The 26,864-nt window shown below is 40.7% G+C and overlaps 1 protein-coding gene across 2 annotated transcripts in view; it reads left to right on the top strand.

Moving 5' to 3' along the window:
• zbtb46 (zinc finger and BTB domain containing 46) overlaps positions 1-26,475 on the top strand; it is a 67,148-nt gene extending 40,673 nt beyond the window's left edge. The window contains exons 4-7 of one of the 2 annotated variants that reach the window (XM_042003983.1): positions 11,193-11,474; positions 16,601-16,914; positions 18,318-18,360; positions 18,464-19,500. In XM_042003983.1, the coding sequence (XP_041859917.1) occupies positions 11,193-11,474; positions 16,601-16,914; positions 18,318-18,360; positions 18,464-19,251 (1,427 nt within the window). In that variant the 3' untranslated portion in view covers positions 19,252-19,500. Of the gene's footprint in view, positions 1-11,192; positions 11,475-16,600; positions 16,915-18,317; positions 18,361-18,463; positions 19,501-21,748; positions 21,925-22,006 lie in introns of those variants that run through there. The other variant, XM_042003984.1, reaches the window with a different exon arrangement.
• The last annotated feature ends 389 nt before the right edge of the window (positions 26,476-26,864 follow it).

Here is a 26,864-nt window from a genome sequence, read left to right as displayed (position 1 = left end):
CCAGAGAACACGTAACACCTGCTGCTTCCCACTTTGTATCCCTGCGTGGTCGGAGCACAGTGACACGGACTGTTTGCTGAGGAACCTTTTGTACTGGCCACCCGCTTTCTGCTCTCCTGTTGTGGCTGTAGCGTATGATTGCAGTGAAAGTCTTCATTTGTTGGGTTTTTGTACATTTGTCAGGCAGCCCAATTGTTAGGTGGGTGGTTTCTGTATTGAGCAGTACTTAAGGTCTGTTTGAGGTCTTGTTTTAGACACTGTCCTTGCCATTCAAATCTGTTTCAATCTACTATTATGTACCATGATCTGATTTTATAGTCTTCTGCGACTAGTCTCTGCCACTACCCCTTAGTTGTTGTGTTGTACAGCACTTTGGGTACCCTGGGGTATGAGAAGGTGCTATATAAATAAAGGTTGATTGAGTTGTTCTTTTTATAGTATCTACATGGTGTTTGCTATGAAGACTGCTTTCTCTTCCTTCAGAGTTGATCAACATCAACAGAAAACTGTATTCTGCACACATCCTGTGATGCCAATATTTATATTAAGGGACTAAAAGTGAAGCACCCCAGTAAAAATAAGGCCTCTGTGTGGCAGAGTTTTGTTCACGGTGTGAAATGAAGATGCAAAGCTGTTTTCAACAAAGCAATGTATGGTCTGTCACATAATACCATAGACACTTTTTCCTGACATTTATTGGCTGATCCAGAATATCTCATCCAGATATTTTGACAATTGCTAACTTTGTTTGCTCGTAAAACTGTTCAATTATTTTCCAGAGAGCAGTAAAGACATAATTTCAGCTAGGCAGTTAGCCTAAAGCTTTTTAGATGATTAGTGTGAGTTGGAGAGTGTGTTAACGAACAAACTATAACCCACAGGCTCAGTGCAGCATCCCCACCCAGAGCCTTTGTCGTTTTCCTCCTTTACTTTCCATTATTCCTCCTCTCAGTCTCTCTCTGCCCAACCTCACCCTGAAAATGACCCTGGACCAGGCTGGACGTGGCTTTCGGGCTCATTCACCAGGTCCTCCCCTCTGTGCATAAAGCCAAGACATAACTTCTCTTTTCTATCTCAATCTCTCAATCTGTCTCTCTTTGCTTGCAGCACAAAGCCCTGCATGTCTGCCTTCCTTCCCCACCCAGCATTCTTTCCCCATACAGACCTCTCCCCCGCTCTCTGTCGTTTTCTCTCTTTCGACTTCCCTCCTACCCGCCAACTCGCTCAGCCTCACCCTACCTTTCATTAGCCCACTCTTTATCTCACACACTCACTCAACCGCCTCTATCCCCCTCCACGCTCCTCTCTTTCCAGCTTTTACGCTCCCCTCTCTCTCTCCGTCTCTACTCCTCTCTCTCTCCCCCTCAGTTGCTTTGGCTTTTGTTTCTGATACATCTTCATTTATTCCTCTCTCTCTCTCTTTCCCTGCTGACCCTATTATTTTTATATTCTTTCTCTCTAACTGCCATCACTCCCTCTTTCTGCCTCTCTCTGCCTCCCTCCCACTCCTCTCAGTCCCTCTAAGCTGCATTAACTCCCCAGATTACCTTGAGCCCTGCAATCCTCCATCCCCCACGCACTCACCCGCTCTTCTTACCCCTCCCTTTCTTTACTCATTCATTTGCTCACTTCATAACGCATCCACAGGAAGGCGGTTAATTTTGAAAATGTTTTCATGTCATTTTTTTGAAGACTGAAACACTTGAACTGTAGTAAAATAAATCTCTTGTTCAATGTCCTCAACAAAATTGTACATGGCTGCAATCATCTGTGAAGCAGAGAGTTCTGTCACTTTCTGCGCTCTATAATAATGTGAAAAAATATCTAAATGGATTTTTCGTGAATTTTAATGCTTTGTTTCTGTTGTATACTGAAGAAATCTTAAAATCAAAGTTACCTGTTAACCTGACGAACTGTAAAATTTTTCCTCTGCATCAAGAGACCTCTTATGTCAGTTTAATAAGGTAAAGCACACATAAGTGGCAATACTTCTAAAATTTTCTATTTAAAATTAAGCTAAACAACTTGGAGGGTTCAAGGCAACAGAAAATTTGTCTTTTGCAATAGTTTAAAGTCAGATTTGCATTATTTTTTTCTAGAAGCTTAAGGGTTCTTGTCTACACTAATAAGGGTTCATTTTAAGAAATACATTTTGTTAAATTGTAGCCTGTGTCCACATTATCCTAATGTTTCAGAATCACTAAAATGAAGATTTTCTAAAATCTGCTGACCCAATTTCTATTTGATAATGTCAGCATTGCGTGTTAGTCAGAACAATAAGCCAAAACATTATAACAAGGCCCAGATACTTCTTGTGATTATAACCCTCTTTATGCGAGAAGCTCCTTTTTCTTGGTTTCAGGGCTCCTGGTATCAGTCTAAAATGGTATGTTAGTATGAATGTGACTAAGTTGTAGTGAAGTTGCTGTTTCCCACTTTAATGCTTTGACCTATCTGCAATGCTAATGTGTCCACATGTGTGCAGTTTTTATGCCTTTCATGCATAAAATGACTGGTCACACCAGTATTTTAAAAATGAAATAGGTTAATTTGAAATTAATCACATCAAAAAATAAAACTGAAGAGATGACTCTTGTGGGTTTTTTGTTGTAAAATCCACCTATCTAACCTCCTCTGTCAAAATAAAAAACCCCTCCACAAAAGAGAAAAGGTTTGCTAACAGTTTTGATACAGTAGTCAGTGGTTTAAATACATTTACATTTCAATATGAACTGCCATCATTGCTTAAGAACCAATGTCCAATCACAACCAGTTGTTGAACAGCAAGTAGCATGTATGCTAAATTAGTTTTCTCTTCTTCAGTCGCACCTTATTGAATACAGTGGTTTACAATACTTAACTTTACTCGACATTAAAGTTTCAATAAATTATCATTTAAAACTTAGTTACACAGTGAACAATTACTTGCCATATTAAGATGCAGCAGTTGTAGCAGTATTGATGTTCTTTCCAGATCGTACAGCCTCCCTCCCTTTCTCTGCCTCCCATTTCCTTCACAAAGACTTTTTGTTTCCAGCAGGGGTTCCACCATGCATGCATGTATGCATATGTGTGCATATATATGCAACCACATTTAGATTTTTTTCCTCCACTAAATAGTTTTTTCCAAGAGAGATAAAATCTTTGTCAATATAACTTTTTGCAACTACTTTTTTATTATTATTTCTTAAATTGGAATTAGAGCATACTAGTATGACATCCAGTGGTTTTTATAAGATCACAACCTTTAGCTTTAACCCGCTGGTACAAGATGTCCCATGGGCGGGACATTACAAATAAATGTTTATTTTCCTCAGTCTCCCTTCCAAGTCGCTACGCAGGTTATACACCATTAGAAAGCTAAGACTCTTGAGAGCTGAATGATGTACATCATTCAAGGCTACAATCTTAACTGTATAACCATAAATGTTTCTGACCAGTTGCAAATAAAATTTATCTTTAAAACTATACTGTACTCCAGTACCAGATGATACTGCTACAAAATTTACCTGGTTACATCAGCAAGGGTCCAGTAAAAGTAAAAGTCAGTTTTAGGTAGAAATTAAAGGATTTTAAGGGGTTAAACTTAAACTATTATGACCAGGAGCAATACATGTACTTATTTACTTTTCAAGTGTAGAGAGACAAATATCACATAACTTTTTCATAATATGGGGACTATTTCAATGTTTTAGAAAATATCGATGAACATAAGGCTTTAGCTCAGCAATTTGCAGCAAAAGCTGAATCTTAAAACAGATTTAAGATTATTTTCCTATATTTTTTTAGTGTCTGAGATGTAAAAAGGGATAGTTGACATTTAAAATGTTTCCCAAAAACCCCTCAAAGCCCCAGCTCTGAAAGGGTAAGGGCACTTTATAACAACACAGCAGATGCAGGAATATTAAAGTACACAAAGGAAAACAAGCTATAAAAGAAAGAAGACCAAACAGAGCACTAAACATTGTGTTTTATTTTATTATTATTTAGTTTTTTTAGTTTCAGGATAGGAGTGAACAGCTCAGTACAAGAAACTCAGATGACTGTGTCTAATTCTAGATTGCTGTTTTGGCTAGCATGTTAACAGTTAGCTTGACACCTGCAGAGGGCCTAAAGATGAGCCAATAAATTTTGCTGTGTCATTGTGTGGTGGGACGCTGATGCTATGCTCCTGTTTTTTGTTTTTTGTTTTTTTGTTTGTTTGTTTTTTTTTTATTTCTGTGCAATCAATGATTATGGCTTTAAAACAAAAAACAAACAAATAAGAAAAACATCTGAATCATGATTTCACATTCCCAACTTAAAGGAATATAGTTTGAAAGATTTTAATATTGTCTATTGAATAAAAATCAAAGTTTCTTCAACGTGTGTTGAAGTGAGTACTAACATGATTGATTGCATTTTGTAACTGAGTGTTTTTTTTATGGATTTTCAACTGTAGTCTGCTTCTTTCTGTCCTTGTTAGGTACAGCTAACAACAACCAGTCACAACAGAGCGGTTCTCCAGCTGATCTAATCTAACACCCACTTTCTGGTTTGGTATCCCCTTAAGCTATTAGAGATTAAATCATATCTGTGACAGAGGTATGTGAAAATTGACTTAAATGCAAGGGAATGGAGACATTTTCAAATTTAGCATCATTGCTTACACAAGTCCTCTCATATACCCGCTCATTTTCCTCCGCCATGACTACCCAACCGTCCCTCCCACATCCTCTGTAACCTCCCCCTCACCTCTCCTTGCCTCCCTTTTCACTCACCCACCCACCCACACTCCATCACCCCACCTTCCACCTCTCACCCCACCACTCTGGTAATCTCCTCTTCTCTCCTCCCCTCCACCCACACTCTCGCTTCTCCACTGAGCCCCCAGCAGTACCACCATCACTGCCAGCACCATCATCTCCCTCTCCCCTGTCCTTTACCATTCTCTTCCCTCTGTCCCTCCCTCCACTAAAGCCTTCAGGCTCTGCTTGATTTATGCTTGCCCTCTCTATCCACACACACCCCACCACCATCACCACTACCACCACCCACCCATCCCTATCTCTCCAGGAGGTTGTGGCCCAGCTAGTCCCTAAAAAACAACAGAGTGAGAGAGAATAACAGCCTCTTTTACTTTCCATCCTCCCTCCTTTTTAACCCAGCATTTTTTTCATTCCCCTCTCCCACACTGCTTTTTAAATTGCCTCTGAATTCTTGAGCTGTTTTAGTGCCTCACTCCCCCTTCTCGGCTGAAATTACTTTTTTACCCTCTCAAACTCTGGCATGCTGAAGAAGCAAGTTTCACCTTCCCTCCCATCTTTGTCCACTGGAGGACAAACACGCACCAGTCGCGCCTTCGTTGTACGGAACTGTTAGCAATGAAAGAAGACGACTTTTATCATTCAGAAGCATGGCGCTGTAATGTTACATATATAACAAGGCAGGCGGAGGAGTCCTTTGACTACATGGCTCTTGTAATCCCTTGTCCTTTTCAACCTCAGGCCAGCCAGGCCATTAACCGGGCCGACTTTGGGGCAAAGCTACTTTCTCTGTCTTTCACCGTCACACACAAACGCAAACATGTACACACAAAAATACACAGTGAGAGAGTCTTTCTCCTTTGTTTGCACTCTGCCATACTCAAACATGCACAAAAGACCTACTTTCTTCTCTGACAGCTCTCTTGTGGTCGACAAGCCTCAGTAACTCATTGCTTAACCACCCTGGACTTTTTCTCTCCATTGTGCTTGGCTACTGTCTCTGTTGATTTGAAGGCGTGGTGAGTTGTTTGAGTGTATATGTGTGTGTGTGTGTGTTAGAGGGAGACTAGGTGTTAAAGGACTGAGTCTATAAACAGCCAGGTCATGGTTGTCTCTGTGTGTTGGAAAGTAGTGGATATGTATGAATATGTGTTTTTTGGGGGTGTTTTTTGTAAAAAAAAATATGGAAGCTCCCTCACACAATAGTGTTTAGTTTAATTTACACAGACATATACACACAATCTCACAACTAACAATACACAATCATGCAAACAGAACAGAATGTCAGAGGTCAAACTGGGCCAGCTGACCCTTTCCTCCCTTCGCAGGCCTTCTCTCGCCTCCTTTGTACTGCGTCAAAGTGCGCACTCTAATAACATGACTCCCCTTGTGAAACACACACATACTCGTGCCCATCACATTCAGCGCAGCTTCCAACCACAGCATATAAAACCGTATCGTCCATCCATTAGTCATAACTCTCTCACTAGAAGATAAATGTGGTATTCCAAAGAAATTTGAAGTACAGTTCAACACACTCCTCTTTTCTTCCAAGTCTCTTTCCTTCTTTTTCACACTCAGGCTCCTACATAGCTTGCAGCGTTGGGCACACAGACACATAAACACACATGAACAAAGAGAACCACCATTTCCACATATTTGTCTCTCCTTTTAAAATGGGGTTTTATTTAGCATAAATGTTGAAGCCAAGGGTGCCTGGCTACCATGGCAACCAAATTAAACGGAGGATCTCTTCAGAAAGCAGAAATCTAAATTATTCGGACTCTTTTATGAAGGGGAAAATGAAAATTCCCTTCACTGTACTGAAACCGCTTCACTGCAAAGGCAGAAGAAAGGAGAAAATGAAGATGAGGAGAAAGCTATTGTTTTTTTTGTATCTGACCATGCAGTTCAAAGGAATATTCTTTGCTATTGAAATTTATAGGTTGTCTTGTGACAACCGACATGTTAACACTGAGCATATGTGCATAAAGGAATGATGTAACCACAGTGTCTCTAAAACTCGGGATAAACCTATTGCCTTTGAAAGACATCACAATGTGTGTGTCTCCAAATCCTCAACCAAACCAGGCACATGTATGATGAAATCCATAAGCTGCATGCTTGGGATTATGCAAGACTGTTTCTGGTGTGGTAAATGATTTTATCTGTTGGAACAGGATGAGATTTAAGGAAAACACTATCTATGCACGCCCGATAAAGCTTACATAAGTGAAGGGGGATTAAGTAGTTTATTCCGATTATGTGGTGCGAAAGCCTGTTTGCGGTCAGCTGAATACTAATTTTTAATATCTCACGCTTAGCCTCTGATATTTGGATATATAGTCAGGAAACTGGGACTGTTTGTTGCACAACAGAGTTTGTCAGCAGGGCACAGTCAGTCATTCACCAATGTGTAAAATGCACATTTAATTTTTAAAGACTGAAGTTTGTCTGCCGCCTTCAAACAAATTGTAACGAGATCACTTCTGCTTACGTCTGTCGTTTAATCAGCAGTGTTCTGTGTGACTGAAGTATTGTTACTGTATGACTGTGAGGAGGGTGGACATGCTCCATCTGTAGATGCACGTCTCCAGAAGATGCTGGGAAAAATGGTCAAGGGTCATTCACTCATCCAATGAACAGATGAGTGGAGGGAGATCGGGGTCAGAGATGGCGCTCATTTCTCTCCCTCCTTTGCTTCCTCTGCTTCCATTTATCTGCCTCCTTTTGCTCCGTATCTGTGTGTGTATGTGTGTATGTGTGTGTTGTTGTTGTTGGCCAACAGCAGATCTATGTTATTGATTGACTCCTGTGGCTGCTGGGCTGCCCACTGAAGGAGGGGGCAGAGCTCTAATGAATTCCTGCACCTCGTGCCCCTTGCACCAACCCCTACACCCCCTCCTTAATTAACTTTGTGTGTTTGTGTGTGTGAGCACGTGGATGCAGGTTGGACGGGGTGTGTATGTGTGTAGATGCATGTGTGTGTTTTTTTTGTGTGTATCTACAGTGCTTCCTCCACTGTTCCACACCCCCGCTTCTTCACTCCCCTGCCTTATTTCTTTCTTTCTTTCTCTTTCTACCCTCTCCATGTCTCTTCTATTCATTCTTCTCCAACTTAATCTCCTCTTTTTCTATCGTGTGATGCGATGAGGGTGACTGCTTATTGTATATGTCACCCTTGTCTGTCACACCCCATCTCCTTCTCCTGTCCTCAATATCTTATTCATATCTTCAAACAGATCAGATCTATAGTGCATAAAGAATGTGTATCCATTTGATCTGTGAGAATAGAATATAGTATGAAAAGTTTGGCACAAAATTTGGGGGATTTGCTACGTATTTCCTGCAAAACGAGCGATCAGTGCGCCTGCTCATTCGTTCATTCTGTCTATGGTTTTGGTCAGAAAAATTTTGACAGTGACAGCAAACTATGGATAGTGTGCATTCACTTGACCAAGGTTATGAGAAAAAAGTTAGAATTTCTTGGTAAACTATGAAAGTTTTGCTTTCTATTAACATCATTTTGTGTGTGCGTGCGTCAATTCACTGCTAATATCCATCCACCCATCCATTTTCTTCTGCTTATCCAGGGTTGGGTCACATGGGTGGCAGCTAAAACAGGGAAGCCCAGACTTTCCCATTCCCCTGCCACTTCTTCCAGCTCGCTCGGGGGTGTCCGAGGCATTCCTACACAACGTAGTCCCTCCGGTGTGTCCAGGGTCTTCCCCAGACCCTCTTCCCAGTGGGACTTGCCCAAAACACCTCATCAGGGAGGTGTCCAGGAGGCATCCTAACCAGATGTCACACCTCCACCCCCCCACAATAAAGTACATTATACAGGCTTTACAGTCATAATCAGCGAGACATGTTATGCCACGCTGCGTTTTACATGAAAGTCTCCCTGCTCCAGGCACATTCGGTAGTTTAAGTTTGGTAGTTTTTTCTTTCTCCTCTTCCTATTGGCTGCTCTTGTTGTCAGTCATAGAATTCATAAGAAAGCTGTCATTTACAAACTGAGTAACTGAAAGTTTGGCTTCAAATTATGTTTAAAATATGAAGTACGTATTTGTTTTTATATCCCTATTTACAACTGCAAACCTGCCCCCACCCACTTTACTTAATAAACGATTATATATCTCAAATAAACTGTCATATTTACATTTTATCAGCATATATCATCTAGCATTAATCACTTGAGCTTGTTCTGAAAAACAGAACTACTACTACTACTAGTTTTTAGCTGAATGGCACTGGTGGTGTGTGTGTGTGTGTGGTGGTGGTGGTGGGATGGAGGGTGTATATATACTTCCTTCAATTTTTTGGACAGTGTTTTCTAAAATAAGTTACCATTAAAGCTTGACAGAAGGCATGAAATTCTGGATTTAGGGTCCGCACACAGTCGTTGGGTCAGAGTCAGCGTTACATCACAGATGATCAAATGTATACAAATGCATAGGCTACCAAAAATGAAATGACAAAGCTTTATTAAAGGGAAATTTAAATGTAAAAACAATTTACAGAAGGTAATTGCAGAGAGATTTTTTAAACAAGACATAAAACCTTTTCAGTATTTGGTTTTGCATAAATAAATAAACAATGCACTGCTGGGGTTTTTAATGCAATGCACTAAGTCCAGTTTGATTAAAAAATGCAAGTAAAACAGGATTTAACTGAGGAAGGCGTCTTTAAAGACCCCTGTAACCCCATATTGATCATGTTTTTAAAGTAATAGTTTAAGATTTGATGTGCACACACACTGGTTTCCAACTTTCCCTGTAGGTAAGTATAATTTCAAGTTACCATCAAGACATAAAAACCAGCCCAAATTATTGAAGTGCTTTTTGGATGTCATTGCATACTTTAGATCTTAGATAATCTTTACAAAAAAAAAAGAAAAAAAAAGACTGTTTAGTTTTTCTGTTCAGTTATCTAATTTGTTTAAGTTCCATTGGGAATGAGAAGCAGCCTTTTCCTTGTTTTACTCATAGTAAAATGATCTGATGATGTAAAGAAAAACACACCTACACACAAAAAATGACGTTATTAGAGAGCAAAACTTTTAAGTGTACTATAGTTCAATCAGTGAAACTATGTTAAAGATATTAAAAAAAAAAATTCTGCATTTTCTGCCTTTTTTCTTCTGCCTGTGCTTCTGTTGATTTATCATTGCCCTGATGGACTCAGGATTTCGTAGGATATGTGCAAATATCCATGCATTATTTTTCGTAAGAAATCATTCATACCATTTGTGAGAGCAGCCTCGTCTGTGTGTGTCTGAGAGAAACATAGCAAGGTGCAAAAGGGCTATATACCCGTCGGTATTCAAGACATGGAGGCAAACTACTCCTGTTATCTTCACCCTCCCTGCAGTAGACTCCACAGAAGGCACTTAGCCCTCACCTGATTGTAGTGAAATTGACAATTCTTTTATTTGCCATATTTTATGGTTTTACTCCTCATCTCTTATTTGCTTTCTTGCTCTTTTCTGTTCTGTGTGCCCCTGAATCAACTTAATTTGGTTCTTCACTTTTTTTTCCCCATTACCTTCAAGTGTGATTTCAGCCATCACTGCGTGTGCAGTGACAATATAACAGTAGTTATTGCATATATTAGGATGTCAGAAGGTCTCTGTCCACAACAGTCACACATTATCATATATGCTATCCCTTTAAGGCAAGTGTGGGTGAGTGTTCAGATGTCTGTGTGTGTTCTCTTTAGATGTACACAAGCTATTCTTTCAAAGCCTGTAAGCCAGTGATGTGCCTGGTGTGTATTTTCTTTTAAGTCTTTGTGAGAAAGCAAACTGTCATCAGTTAAATGTCAATTAGGAGGCAATGACAGTGTGTTTGTGGATATATTTGCATGTGTGCGTGAGTGTGTGTTTGTGTGCGTCTGTTCAAGTGTTGAGCAGAGCTGTTGTCAGCAGTGTGGTCTGACAGTCTTGTAGATCTACAGTGGAACCTCCAGCGACATGTCTACTGCTGACAGCTTCTCTGCGCTTTCAGCAACTCTGATGGCTAAACACACACATATGCAACACACACACTATGTCTCTATCTGCCTTTCCTCTCTCTCTCTGTCTCTTTATGATCTCCCTGTATTTTTGTTGACTGGTAATGATGAGGTATGTTAGGGACTCAAGGAGAGAGGGAGATGAATCAGAGCTGTGACGTGTTGGTAGCCGCTACTGAAAATGCTGCATGTAAAATAATGATTTAGCTGAGAGGTTTGGAAGAATTGCTTTAATATGCTGGGTTTCTTCTTTTGTTTTTTCACTTTTCTGCATACAGAAGAGCATGTAATCCCTTAAAATTAATTACAAAAGTGCTTTGTGAGAAGTTTTGAGACATAAAACCCTCTTAGATTTCTGTTTGAGCTGCTTTGAGATAACATTTATTGTCAGCGAGTGACACCGGCATCTTCTGCCATCTCTTTTCTGCTCAGGGGCAGACGTGACCGAACCCAACAGCTCAGACAGCCGCGGCGAACGCCTCGACTTCTTCCTCAAGCAGGAAGAGGCTCTCACCACAGAGCCCGGCTTCTTGGGCACCAACGAATCGGAGGAGGCCAGCGGAGGAGCCGGGGGTGGAGGGATCTCATCTGTGGCCAACCTGAAGGCGGCCCTGATGAGTAAGAACAGCCTGCTGTCGCTGCGGGCTGAAATGATGGGAGATGATAACCCCTTGCTGTACGAGTACCTGCCCAAAGGAGGACACTCCCTGTCTTGTAAGTAACCATTTACGAAAACTGTGCTCACACTGGTTGTTATACACAGCTGAGCCATACATTTTAATTTACCCAACAATTCAGATGTACACAAATTCGAATATTCTAATATATCTTTCAGTACCTGCATTCAGGGCCATGCCTGATGCAACAAACAGGTGTGAGTGTCTTCTGCAACTCAGTTTTTTCCCTCATCAGCCACTGTACTGGGACAACTCTGAATGTCTCTGTGTGCATGTGGTGCCAACTGAGTCTGTAACCAGTTTGTGTGGCAATACAAGTGATGACTACTCAGCAGTGACTCAGTGAGAGAACATTTTGCTGGGTTCGCTCTTGCTGTCTTGAGAAAGTTTGTTTGGTTTTATATGACAGCTTCTTTTTGCAAATCAGTGGGTCTGCAGCTGCATTTCACAGCAGCGAAATAACAAAATAGAACAGTAGTTCAGATATTTACTTACTGAAATTACCCTGCTAAGCCTCAAAGCTCCTTTAAATGTAGACATTTCTATCATTTTCACAATTTAAAAAAATTGTTTGAGATAAACAGAACAAAAATATGAGCTCTTAGAGCATCTACCACAAAGTGTTATTTTGTGTTCTGTTATATCTTGAAAGGTGCTATATAAATAAACATTTACTTTACTTTACTAGGGTAAAGTAATATGTTATGTATGTAGGTGCAAAGTACTTTTTTTTTATTTATTTATTTATTTATTTATTTTTTGCTTGTTTCACATTCAACATCTCTCTCTCTTAAAACCTAAAACTCCTAAAACTTTCAACTGGTCATGAAAGAAAAAAAATCAATGCTGTTGAATGATTAAACCATTTTCAATCTATTTGTGTTAAAAAACATTGTGATTAATAAGCTGAAGAATTTGTGTTATTTGCCTGTAACGACAGATTTTCCTCATTCAGTCAGTTTTTTTTTTTTTCTTTTTTTTGCTTTTCAGTGAGGGTGTTAAACTGTCAGTGTGTATCCGTGTATCCTTGTGTGTGTGTGTGAGCGCGAGAGAGCGTATATTTGCTTGAGTCCAGGTTTGCGTGGGCACATTTTCTGTGTTCAACTTGTGGGTTTGTTTCTTTTACTTTTACTGGCAAGTAATTGGATCTTTTGTCCCAAGTTCTGCCTGTTTTTGTGAGCGGAAGAAAAGCAGAGGAAGGGTACAACTCTGAGTCAAGTCATGTCTTTTGAGTTGAGCCCCACTCACCAACAATATAAAAGGCTGAATAGATCAGAACACGTGTTGGCAGTCGCGCACACTCGTCCATGCACGCGCATATCACATCACCCCTTTTGTGCAAGTGTTAAGTGTGTGGGATTGAGATGTTTCTGTTGGCTTAAAGAGGAGAATCAGATGCTGTCACAGCACTGATATACAGCCTCAGAAAAGAGAAGAAGAGGCTTTTTGATGCATTCTCTGACTTAACAGCTACAGTCAGCCTTGACTATATGAATAAGAGAATTCAAAGAATGTTAATCATTTACTCCCTGCACAGAAAATCGTGTTGAATGAGCCCTATATCTGTTTTTCACTTGTCACCAAAGAAACCTCAGGGAGGGTTTTTGGTTAGCCAAACCTTATTTTGTATTTGCTACACAATAGGGGTTGGGGAAATGGGCTCTCAGAGATGGCCAACAACCTCTCCTCCCACCCCAGGTCCGTCCCTGTGTCTAAATGAGGACAGAAAATAAACAAACATTGTACCTCAGATTACTGGGCGGAGGAGAAGTCTGCCTGGTTTGACAGATCACCATTCCCTCCCTCCTTCCTTCCCTCCCTCCATCCATTCAGCCCTTTTTCCCCTTCTCCGGTTCTCCTCTCTGTTTCTCCTTCACCCCTGCTTAATATCCTTCCTATCCATTTTTCCTTCCTCTACTTTCCACTCCCCTTACACCATCCCTCCCTCCTTCCCTTCATCTATTTCTCCTTCACCCCTCCTTAACACTCATCCCTCACACTATCCCTCCCCTCCTGGATGGCTTTTGCAGGTCCTACCTTATTTGTCTCCCTCCTGGCTTTTCCCCCCTCTTTTACTTCAGCTGGGGAGCATCAAAGCATGTTGCTTTAAATTCCTGGGAAAGTATTGATTTAGGCTGTGAGGAGGTAGAGCAAGGTCACCTGGCTCAATTCAAGAGAGAGCACTGAATTTCAGTAAAACGGCCTGTCTCCCACTCCTTGTCCTTATCCTCTTTATCTTAGTTTTCTGTGTAAGTGACTGTTTAATAAAACACGTTTAATTTCAAAGATTCAGGTTAAGTCTAAACTGAGAATCAGCTTACAGTTTGACTGCTGAATACCACTTTATCTCTTTTTTTATTTTACCAGTTGAACTTATCGAGTCCCCACCTGATTGATAAAACACTGAAATTTAAAAATACAACCCTATAATTGTTATCCTTTACCTGGGTCATAGGGTCATAGGATTTTCCTCGAAATGCCAACAATATAGTAGAACCCATTTGTATGTCAATCAGCTTCAAAAATCCAATTAATTTCAATGGGATTTAGCCCCACTACCCTTCTGTACGTCACACAGTGTGTCTAACAATGGGACCGTCTTAGTGCACCTGCCCATTCTGCCACAGTGTACTCGAATAAAGAACATCCAATTAACTTCATAGATTATATGGACTTTATTGAACTTTTCTCTCTACTGTCAGTTCTCATCACTTCTCATCTACTTTGAAAAATTGACTCACCCTAACCTACAACTCCCACTGGATCCATAACTGCTCTACAGAGATTTTCTGAATGTATTTGCTTTAGTGACCAGATTTTTAATCCAAATTCTATGGTGTTGTATTTTTATTTTTATTTTTTGTGTAAGTGTAAGAGGACAAGGTATTGAAGTAAATCTATCTAAGACATTAACTAACTTAAATGACAGTGTGGTCAGACTTTTAATGAAGTCAACTAACATCCTGTGAATTATATGAATCTATTGGTGATGCTTGGATTGCTCCAGAAACCTCTCCTGCTGGGAGAACATAATGCTCCTAAAACATGGATTTATTTATTAATTTATTTATCATATTTTCTAAATGATGCATTAAATGCTGTATTTAAATGTATTCATCAGGACTAATGGTCAGTCAGGAAAATTATATGTACAGATAAATACAACTGCAAAAATATTAGTAGTTAAAGTTCTGGAGACCTGGATTGATCCTTGACATATCATTACTTATGATGTTATGAGTGTGTTACAGTTGTAGCTGATGGAGGTGGAGCTAATTCCACCACTCTGTATTATAAAAGGGACATCAGATAAATTGGAATTAATAAGAAGAAAGAGAAGAAAAAAATTATTCTGATACAAGTTTGTTATCAGATGTCTTTGACATTTTCTACTATATATTTTTTTTCCTGTTATATATCATTTTTTACTGAAATGAGGTGAGACATTTATAAGAAAAGATCACTTTTTTAGTTCAATGTAATCCTAATTACACACATCTTTGTTGTAAGTCAGTTGTAAAACCCAGTTGTATGTGTGACAATCTGTCAAATGAATGTAGTGTGAAACAGATATTCCTTCTATAATGTAGTTAAGCAAAATAAAATCATACATAACAAGCACAAGTATGTCAAAACTACACTGTTCTTGTCGTAACTATGTAAAACACTAAAGGAGAGGAAAACTGTCTTGAGGTTATTGCTAACAGGATGTCATTAAGCCTTTTTGCCACAGCAAACCCCAATCTGATTCCAATCTTGTTCCTAACAGACTTATGCAGTTTAAGTGCATTAGCTACTGATAGCAGATAAGTCAGTCTAAAATAATTTTGCCATCAAAGCCCAAAAATCTTGTCTTGACCCCATTGTGACTGCAAGAGGTGGAAAGAAAACAATGTCTTTTATAACATGTCTTCTCTGTGAAGGAAACTTTTTTTTTCTTTCTCATTTGCTCATGTTTCTGTGCAGTGAATCAGCCTGTTGTTATTTATATTCTCCATAACTGGGCAGACAGGACTTCAGTATTGAAATCAGTGAGACATGGTAGAAAATTATATATTTATATGCTGCATTTTTGCAAGAGGGTTCAGCTATTCCCTGAAAGCCTTTTCCTGACAGGTGCCTACTGCCAGATCGGCTTTAGTTAATAAGCTGCTTGCTCTCACCTGTAGCTCATCCCTTTACTCTCCTCTTCTTCCTCACTCTTGATGTTCTTGTCACTGTAGGGGGGCGGGGAAGAAAAGATAGTGTGTTCAGCATTTGTGTGTTCGCAGTAAGTGGGAGTGGGGTGCGGTAGTTTAACATTCCAGGAATCTGTCCATGGTCGAGCCTCACGGATGTGTGATTCTGTCCGTTATGCAGAGGAGGGCAATGAATGGCTAACCCACTGCATAACTTTGAAGACATTCCCCAAACTGCTGCCCACACTTGCACACACAGTGAACAATTTGCAATACACTATACTCTCATTAGTACAGTCTAGGACTCAATGTAATGAAAGAAAAAAAAAAATAAAGAGGTTTAAAAAAAAGCTAATAGTGACATTGATGTGGCTGGAAAGCTTCCATCAGTAGCAATGAAAAGCTAAAGCCTTTGTAAGAAATTTTAAATTCTTGATCTAGCATGCCTGAACTTGTTGATAGTAAACATCTTACACGGTCCATGTAGTCGTCCTTTACCCTGTGTGTACAAAAAAACAAAAAGCAAAACAAATCCTCACTTGAGCTTCAAGATGGCTCCTCTCCAAAACTACTATTTCCCTCCACGCTACAGAGGATCCTCAAGCCCTCTCCTTATATGCATTTTATTGCTTACACAACACATGCACTCTCTCTCACAAAACACACACATGCTGCCATCCTCTGCGCACGCATGTGGGTGGAAGGAGAAGGAGAGCAGAGGAGCAAAAAAAAAAAAAAAAGAAAAAAGAAAAAACTGAGAGAGAAAGAGTGAAGAGAAGCCCTAACCCTTTCCCCTTGGCTGGTGGAAAGTGAAACTTCTAAGTTTTTCTTCCTCCCCCTCTCCACAGTGTTTGATAGTGTAGCACTGGCAGCCTCTGTGTGCCCCCCTGCCCACTCTCTCCTGTTGTGTTCTGGTGGCCAGCTGCTAGCAGAGTTGCAGTTGTACGTGAGTGGGTGGGTGAGACTCGTTTCCTGTGCTCCTCAGGGCTCCGCTCCAACAACTGCTGCAGCACGCTCCGGCCAGGGGCCACAGGGGCCACTATTCATAACAAACAGGGCGCTGGCTCCTCTCCTCCTCCTCCTCTTCCTCTTCTTCCTCCTCATCTTCCACCATCATCACCATCACTCCTGCCATCATCAACATCAGCATACTGCCCACCCACGCCACTGCACCCCTCTGAGCCTCGGCCCCTGGAGGCCCCTGGTCTGCGGGCTGGGGCGCCCCGACTGTGCTCAGAAGGATTGGACATGGAAGTGGAAGAGGCCCCTGAGGGCCCAGAACCCTCCACCTTGCCTGAGGTAAGCACACTGGGCCTGGCTCAGCTCCAGGGCGGAGGCTGCTCTCTGGGTACCTCTCCTCTCATCAGATAAGTTTGTAACAGGGATTGGAGTTAAGCATCCAGAGGGCAGCTTCTCCCAGCTTCTACACACACACTCGGAGGGGGGTTGAGAGGTGTGGGAAAGTAGTGGTGATCATTGGTGTGGTGTATTGGGTGAGGCTAGTAGTTTTTGCATGAAAAACTGAGGGTTAATGGGGTTATTTTTCATCATTGGAGTGTTTTTTAACACATGAGCACAACATTGCTCAACCCCTCTCTGTGTCTTATTCTCTTTGTGGAATCTGGCATATTTCTTACAAGACTGGAGAAGCAATGCTGTCTGTGTTTCTGTTTTTTTCTTCTTTCTTTTTTGCCTTTCTTTTCTCTGTGCTTTATTTGTTTTCCCTTCCTTTCAGATTGCCGTCACTCTTCATTCTTGCCTCCCTTCTCAGAAAGTCTTTTAATATACCTAGACTTGAATTTGCCTTTGAGCCAGGAGTCTTTGCGTAGCATTAGCAGTAATACAGTTTATAGTGGCTGCATCAGACATGACACATCTAGTCACAATGGCAGCGTGTGTTTAGAGATAGTAGATAATGGGCTGGCTAGTGTGAGGAGACTCAGTAGAATCAATACTAGAAGACAACGAGAGGTTTGCTCTTGCAGCTCAGGAAATTGTTTGTTCTGCTTGGTGTGTGTGTGTGTGTGTGTGTATGAGTGTATGTTTGAGCATGTGTAGATGTGAGTTTAGTGCCAGTCTGTATGTGTATGCTGTGAACATTTAAGAGCAGCATTTGATTTCAGTGGACCTGCCTCCCAACAAGCCTCCCTATCTCTACGGACAAGCCATCTGTTTGCCCAGTGCATGGTGTTCTGTTCTTAGAGAGGAGGAGGAAGAGGAGGAGGATTGGAGGGGCTGAGCAAGTGGGCGGAGGTGAAGGAATGATAGGGGCATGGAGTAGATAGAGGAGGGGTAGAGTTTAGCTAGGGAGGTAAGAGTGGGATTGAGTGTTTAATGCACCATGTTGGCACCCAAGGGTTTGCATGAGCATTGGGCAGACAATATTATTAAAATTGTAGATCAACATAACTGCTCATTCTTTTTCATCAGACAGCTGTAGCATCCTGAAACTGTCATCTATCCAGTTTTTTGTTTTCTGTTTTGTTCTCTAATCTCAAACTTATCTTTGAATAATAATGATCTTGTTTATGTTCTTTTTTTAACTTTTCTGTTGTCATGTCTTTATGCTTTTGTCTTGCATGTGAGAAAGTTGCCTTCACAGCTTGTGTCACCTTCCTGTCTCCTGCATGCCCCGACAGCATTCCATACAGACTGTATTAATGTGTGTGCGAATGACATAATAGGATATTTTGTGCTTACAGGAGGACATAAAAGACAAAGAAAACCTAAAGGAGTACAGTACAGGTCTGTTTTACAGTTAAAGTAATTTCTTTATAAGCTAAGAATTTGTGCTTGAACTTCAACATTTCTCACACTTTTGTCCTTATCCTCCTTCTCACTGCTTCAGTCTTGGAAGGTGATCAGTCTCCTGTCGAGAAGGATCAGATGGACAAGGGGAGCTGTGCTGGTGGCTTGACTGTACCAGAGTTAGTGTCCATGGCTGGCAAAGGAACTAAAGGGCTGGGTGAAGAGGTTGGATCAGGGGAAAGAGTCCTGCCAGAGCACGGTGCCTGGCCCTCACAGGGGTTCGCCTGCTCCCTGTGCAAACGGCTGTTCAGCAGCCTGGAGCATCTCAGGGAACACGAGTATTGTCACACCCTGTCTCTGATGGCCTTGTCCCTGGACTGGCCAAGCTTGCAAGGTCCACACCACCAACCAAACCAGCCCCATTACCAGCCCCAATCCCAGGCTCCCCATTTCAACCAGTCTCTGTTCTGCTCTGCAGTTGGTGAGCCTGCGTCAGCACGCTACTTCTGCTCCCAGTGCCCCGCCAGCTTCACTCTCAAATCCAACGCGGACAGGCACGAGAAGACCATCCACTTTAAGAAGAAGTTGATGCAGTGTGCATACTGCCTAAAACACTTCAGAGACCGCACTGACCTGCACAGGCACCTTTCGTCTGTGCACTCCAAAGAGAGAGGGCACACCTGCCCGGCTTGTGCCAAGGCTTTTAGCACCCAGAAAAACCTGGCGACACATGTTAAAGTCTGCTGCCAGGTTGGGTTGATGCCAGGAGCTATACTGGGAGGCAGCACTGGGTTGGAAATGTCTCAAGGTGGGCTTACAGACCCACTGTGGCAGTTAACTCAGCACATGAAAGTTGACAATTGCAGTATTGATGTGGAAGGCCTGTAGGTTCACCCACCATTTGTATCCATCACTTTGTGTTTAACAACCATGCCAAAAAACACTTTGTGGTGTTACTGAACTCACAACAGAAGAAGTTCTTTAAAGTCAAACGTGTGGGACATTTTTTATACCGTGTGTTAAATTATGTGTCATTGTTATTATGTGGGGGGACTATTTAATTCAAACTGACACCAAATGCACAAATGCTATGCAAGAAAAAAAAACAAACAAAAAAACAACATGTTTGAACAAATTTAGGCTGAAATTAAATGTGATGTATTACAATATGTAAATAATTTCAGTGAACCCTGGCCCATAACTAGGTGATTTACTTTACACTGCAGTGCCCAATGGAGAGACAGGGGGTGTCTTTCCACCTCCTCGAACTAAACCACTTGTCTGGCTTTCTGTCGCCAGTCACCACTCTGACTAAACTTATGTCTCCTTTTTTGGCAGCAAGATCTTTATCTTCGTGTCCACCCATGCATTGCATGCACAAAGACATTCAGAGTTCATACCTGTAAGGCATGACTGTGACTCACAGCCCACGCAACCACACCACCTGCAGGAACTGTGCATCATTGCAGCCTGAGAACAAGAGACTACCCAAATCAGAATTGCTGCACTTCAGCAAATATTTAGAATTGTCACAAAAGAACTTTAAATAGAATATAAAAATAGACAATAAAAGATAAAGCAAAATTCTGCACCAAATTCACATCCACTGGACACTCAGAAGCTTGTCTTCAGTCATCAGTCTGACTTGTCTCCCTTCAGTCAGAGCTGTCAGATCAGTACAGATGGAAGGGATGTGCCGAATGAGACAAAGCCTGCTAAAACAATAGGCCAGAAGCAGCTCAGATGGGGGTTGGGTAGTGTCATATTTTCTCTTCTCAATGGTCCATCTCCTCAGTCTCAGACCTGTAAGTTTTTCTAGTAGCTGAATAGGAAATAAGCTGGTCAGTAATTGGTGCTTCATGGCTCCGGCCCCTCTTAACCTCTGACCCCACATCTGAAGAGGAAGTAGGGACAGAGGGGCAGATGCCCTTTATACCAGATGAGCTTAGTGATGTCACAGCTGCACACCGATAATGGTGTGGTTTTGAACTCAGGGCAGAAAATAGGGGATCAAGGCAGACAAGTGGGAAAACGCAGGAGAATAATAAGAGAGGCATCGAGGACAGTGTTGAGAGGAGGATTTGGATGAGAGATAGTCGGGTTGGACACAGGCTTGAAAATCATTGCTAATGTAACTTCACACCGGTTTCTGCCAAAATTTTTGCTTGGAGTTTACTGCAGGCATGCAACAATCTATTGCTGTGAAACAACCCATTTTACTAAGATTTATTGTCTACACCTATACTGTGAATATTATACCCAAAGAGAAGACATGAACCTGTGTTTACCTTCTGAAAATCATTTCAGGGCACTGAACTGTAATTTCTGTCTGCTTCATAAAAGCAAAACTTGTGTCCAGGGGAAATCTGCTCCATTGATGTTGTGTGTGTACTATATATACCAAGGGACTTCCCAAATGCCAAATGCTTTACAAAATCCCATTTCAGGTAGCACACTTTGTCCCAGCCAGCAGCTGAAACAAACTGGCAAGCTCAGGAAAGTCAGAAACTAATCAGGAACTCAGTAGCGCTAAACATTGAAGAGGAATGAAAAATAACTGACAGTTGTGTCGTATTCTTGAGTTTGAATAAGTTTTGTAAGCACTGAATGAAATGTAAAGCTAGATTAAATAATTTATCATTGAAACCTATGTACTGTTTAGACATGTACTTTTTTTTTAACATTATGAGACTCTGGTTGTAGATATTATGTTGTGATTAAAATGTGATTGAAAACACAAAAACCTTGCTGCCATTGTTTTTATTCATGTGTACACGCACACGCACAAATTCTGTCACATTCTGAATCTGTCTTGCCGTTCATGTCTACTTGCATGTTTTGTTTTGATTTTTTTTTTTTTTTTTTTTTTTTGCTGTGCTCGCAAATATTTAATCAGAGCAGTCGATTAGCAGATGGAGGTAATTATTTTATATCACCTTAGAACCCTTTCTTCTGTGCTTTACCCCTTCCTTTATGTACAGTAAATGTGTGCAGTGTGTCTCCGCTCTCTGATTTTTACTTCCCTTCCTTTGTGTGGGTGATTTTATTTTCTTGTCATTGTCTGTGTTTGCTCTTCTGTCTGTGTTTTTGCTTTCCTTAGTAGAGACCTTGTAGAGTAACTAAGGCAGACTGACTGTTGTGTCATGTGTTTACAGTATCTCTATGCCTTTATTGCTTTAGTATGGAGGAAGAGCTGTTGCCAGGGCAACTGTAGCTTTGACTAGATTGGGATGACCATGGGAATTGATGGTACATTTCTAGCCCAAGCCGTTAATTAAATTCAGTAACTGAAAAGCAATGTCTTGGTTTATCCAAATGCGTGTGATTCAATACTAATTTTTCCCTCTCTCTTCATTCTGTCCCCCCTTCCTCCCTGTACTTGCAGTGAATGACTTCACAGTGATTCGTAAAAAGTTCAAGTGCCCCTACTGCAGCTTTTCTGCTATGCACCAGTGCATCCTTAAGAGGCACATGCGCTCCCATACCGGTGAAAGGCCCTACCCCTGTGAAATTTGTGGCAAGAAGTTCACTAGAAGAGAGCACATGAAGAGGCACACGTTGGTGAGTCATGCAGCTGCTTCTAAATTACACCATATCCAAAGGGCAAATTAAAAATGAGAAATTATTTGTTTTCATCCCACAGGTCCACAGCAAAGACAAGAAGTATGTGTGTAAAGTGTGCAGCCGCGTCTTTATGTCAGCAGCCAGTGTTGGAATCAAACATGGCTCCCGTCGTCATGGCGTCTGCGCTGACTGCTCAGGCCGGGGCATGGCGGCACTGCTGGACCACAACGGGGAGGTGGGTGGGGACATCTCTCCAGAGGAGGAGCTGTATCCTGGGGATCGTTTCCACGATGACCAGGCAGAGTGTGACGGGGAAGGGGAAGAGGAGATGATGGTCGAAGGGGACACGGAGATTCTAGGAGAAGGAGAGGAAGAAGGGGGCAAGTGGAAGGACTCAGGGATGACCGCTGAGGCACACAGAGCACTGGACAATGAGAAAGAGGAGAGTGATTCCTCGGCTCAGGAGGGGGAGCAGCAGAACGGGAGTGAGAGGGACTTTGCTTGGATCTCCTAGAACTTGTCAGGCTCCTGTTAGTGGCTCAAAAACCAGTCTCTGAAGATCTCTTGCGATCTCTCTGGCAGATTCCTCTGCTCTTTTACCCATTCGTCCCACCGTGGGCAGGCCTTCCTTTGAATGGAGAAGCTGTAGGATGATGCGCAACAATGATCTAACACCATTCTGAGTAACACTCAATACACAAACACACACACACCTGATGCTATTCTGAACCTCAAATGCCATAAAAGAAGAGTGACAAAGAGATGGCTTGAGTGCAAGGCTTTTTTTCTCCTTACCTCCTTTACTTCAGATGCAGTGTTTTTTGTGTTTCTTTTTCTTGAGGGTTCAGGCCAGAGTCCAACACTTTTCTACTCTGTTAGAACAGGAATCGACGAGGACGCTGCCAAGGACATGGCCAACGCTAGACTGCAACTTTGTATGTTTGCCATCACAATCACCATGGTAACCAAGGATAACAGACAGAGTAGGGAAATAGCCAGAAGAGGGGTGTCTCCGTCCCTCCTTGGCTGTAATGTTTCTGAGGGAAAGTGTCTCTTTGAGTGAAGACTGAGAGAGTCTAAATCTACTGCAAAGATATGAGTGTCAGGGAACTGGGAAGCCCAACGGCACATTGTTGATGCAGAGTCCTACTGCCACAGACTTGCACTTTAATGACAAACGGACTTCTATCAAAGCCCTGAACCCGTGGTTTACATTTTTGATCTGATCTTTACTTACCTAAACAACTCGGTGACCGCACCTACCTTTAAGGATATACTTTATGTCCTCTTGACTGTTATCACAATATAGAAATCACTGAATCTTTGTGCAGACTGCTGTTTATATAGCCTATGCCTTTCAGTGGGGTCCTTAATCTTTTCTTCACCTAAGTTCACCACCTGATTTCTATCAATTCATTCCAATAGATATTGGAGATTTTACAAATGTACATATGATTCTTGGGATTTAAAAGAGGGGGATAAAAGCTGTGTGAGACAGAGAGAGACAGAGAGACTGAACAATCTTTTTACAATTTATGTGAGAGTTTTAAAATGGACATCTGTGTCTGCTTTTCTGTTCTAAAAGTGAAGTTGAGCTCACAGCGGACCTACCCCACACTAATAATGCTTTCTGTCTCTCTCACTGTCTCTGGTTCAGTGTCTCCCACACTGGAAGTTGTGATGATTGGACCTGAGAGCCAAGCCTCTCACACCAGAAGAGGAACTGCCTTTGTTATTTTTATTTTATGTTTTTTTTTTTTTTTTTTTTTTCAACATTCATGTTATTCAAGTTTCTGGATATAGCATATGCAGACTCTCTCCATGGTTAATCTCACTTTTGGTTATACACTTTCTCCAGTTTTCTAAGATTAAAAAAGGGATCAGAATTGTGCTTATAATTCAGAGTTTCAGTATTTGTAGAGAGTGTAATATTAATTTGTTATTTATTGAAAAACCTGTTTGTGGATTTTTGAGAAGTCATTCCCTTTTCTTTCTTTCTGTGTGTGTGTGGAACAGGATGGATGTTTGTTTGCCTGAATGATTGTTAAGAATCCAAAAAAAAAAAAACCTACTTAATTTTTAAAAATTATTTCCATGTTTTTGGGGAAGTTTATGACAATTCAAGTGAGGCTGAGGACATGTGTTATTATTATAATAAATATCAGAATTATGATTACGGTTGTTGATGTTACTATTATTAATTATTATTAAGTGCTGGATGCTAAGCTTCATTGTGTGTTCCTTTGTTTTATTTTTTTTTTTTATTATTATTTTTTTTTTTGTTATTTTCTTTTTTGGAGTATATTTTATATCTTGTATAAGAAAAAAAAAAGCTTTTATACTTTGTCTTGTTGTGGACAGCAAGCCATGGGGCTTTTATCAACCTTTTTATTGTGCCAGTTTATGCTTTTTCTGTCGTACTTGCTTCTTTTTTTCTTCTTTTTTTAAGCAAGAGAGCGGGGGGAGACACATTCACTGTCCAACTTCTCGGTTAGATATTGATTGAAGCATACATTCAGCACATGCTTTTGCATCACCAATGTACACTAATTGATTTATATCGAACCAAAAACAATCTTGTACTTTGTATACATGAAGTGCTTTTGTTTCACAGTCTGTTAGTGCAGGTGCTTTGGATTTATTGTTGTGGTAAACTGCTTTATTGTTGGATTGTTGTTTTTTTATTTTTGAACCTTTCACTATTTGTCACATTTTGATAAGTGCACATGTTATTTTATTATTGTGAATATGAAGGGCTGTGTGAAAGGACCAGCCAGCTTTTGAAGAGTGCATCTTAAATATTGAACAGAATAGGACTGATAATATTATTTTTGTTTGTTTGTTTGTTTTCTCTGGTTTTTACTGGCTCACAGCTCAAATAAGACACAATCAAGTAGTGATGCAGTGTGTGGATAAAACGCTACTCTTAGCAGCGTGCTGAGTCCACTATACTGGTATTTCTATCAGCCGGTGTTGTGCTGGCTCGACTTAATTTAAAAAAATAAGAAGGAAAAAGGAAAAAAAGGAAAAATCAAAAAAGATAAAAAAAAACAAAAAAAACAACAACAACAAAAAGACAGTGAAGTGGGTGCTGCAGTAGTGACTCTGGGAAACATGTTGTTGCCAGTGCTGGTCACACACATCAGGCCTCTCTGCTACAGGTGCCATGAACTGCACTTCCCATTAACCCCTGCTGAGAAACTCAGCACAATTTGTGATGCTTTCTTCATATCTGGCAACTTTATTTCTCATTTATTCTGTTTTGTTTGACCCATTAATCAAACAGTTGTTCTTTTTCTGAGATTAAAAAAAAGAAAAAAAAAAAAAAGAAAAGGAGAAAGACAATGGGAAGAAATTTTTATGAATGTTAATTGTGGGTGTGGAAGGAGCCCATGATCAGTGACAAATCTCTGTCCTGTGGTGCTTTTATGGCCACTGAGAGACATCTGGATGTATGTGTGAGTCCCCGGCTCCGTGCTCTTCTCACGACCTGTACTGTATGTCCACTTCCTCATTCTGAGTTGTACTTCAGGAAAACACCTGCCATCGACCCCTCGATATGTGCCTCAATAACATTTCACCTGCATGCTTGTGAGAGTGTCTGATTTCTGAGAGATGACTGAATATTTGTATCAATGGTTAGAGATTACAGAGATGTGACTGATCTGATTGGAGGTGCAAAATGTTTTTGACAACAAAACTTCGAGACAAATCAAGATGGGCAACTAGATTCTCCTTCCCACTGTGTGTTAATGACCTTTTGTGCCCTGATTCTGTGGTCTTATCTGCATGCCTGTGTTCATTTTGTCATACCAAAGCAACATATTCGGCATCTGCACACAACTGTTTCATTCCACACAATGCAAAACTGGAACTGTTTGCTCTTTTGCAGATGAATATGGGTATTCTTAGACGTGTACAGATTGCAATCCTCATTTTAGCCTGTATAGCTTGATTCTCTTGTGCAAATCATGAAGCCATAGATATGGGTATATCTATATGATACTATATTTCAAAACTGGCGCTTTTTACTTTAGATTTTGTTCTTCTACTAAGAGTGTGGTGTGTATACCTTCATATATATGAATTTATATTACTATTATATATTATTTATTTTCTCTCTCAAGTTTCAGAGGGTCTTTGATTTGTAAAAGTCGCACTTGAAGCTTGAGGTTTGTTTATTTTCATTGGGAATATTGTTCAATATGATACTGACTTTATATTGATTATTATCATATTCCTGTGTTTGTAACAAAATGTGCTAAATAATCAAAAAAAAAAAAAAAAAAAAAAAAACTGTCCTGTTTTTACACCTGTTTTGTTTTGGGCAGATTTAAGTGCTCTTGTGCGAATATTTTTTTGGTTGATAGTACTGATCACAGAACATTTTTACAGCCAACCATGAGCCTCCTGTTTTGATGTTGGGTCAGGCCTGTCAGCCGTCCAAGCCTCTTTCTAAGTTCATGTTTAGTGGAAAATATAGCTTAATTATTATTTGCAAAAATCAATCAGTCTCAATAAATTTTGAAATTGCTGCTGTAAAGAAGTAACTGATGTGTCCTGTGCTATTTCTTTTCTTTTATGATCTATGCTGGACAGCTGTTGGGGTTGTTGAAGCTCATTTTGTCCACAGGAGGGTGCAATAGAGACGCAAAAGAAGGCAGACAGAAGAAATAACTCTGCTCTGCCATTGCTGTATTTCTTTGTTTGGAAAAATTTGTCATGAAAAACAAGTCAGCTGAAATTTCCAGGTTTACTTAAAAGAATGAATCTACGGTCAGACGTCTTCCATTCAGGTTTATTTTCTTTCTGTCACATTACATCACATAGATCACATTATCAGCATCATACATGGTCATACATCTTTTCAAGCACTAGTCAAAGGCGTGACATTCACACAAATACTCCTTGAGTGCACCACTCCTCAGAAAGTGCTT

The sequence above is a fragment of the Melanotaenia boesemani genome, chromosome 13, assembly GCF_017639745.1.
Source record: "Melanotaenia boesemani isolate fMelBoe1 chromosome 13, fMelBoe1.pri, whole genome shotgun sequence".
Taxonomy (NCBI): domain Eukaryota; kingdom Metazoa; phylum Chordata; class Actinopteri; order Atheriniformes; family Melanotaeniidae; genus Melanotaenia; species Melanotaenia boesemani.
Note: the sequence above shows the minus strand (reverse complement) of the source record. Positions and strands in the feature narration are given on the sequence as shown.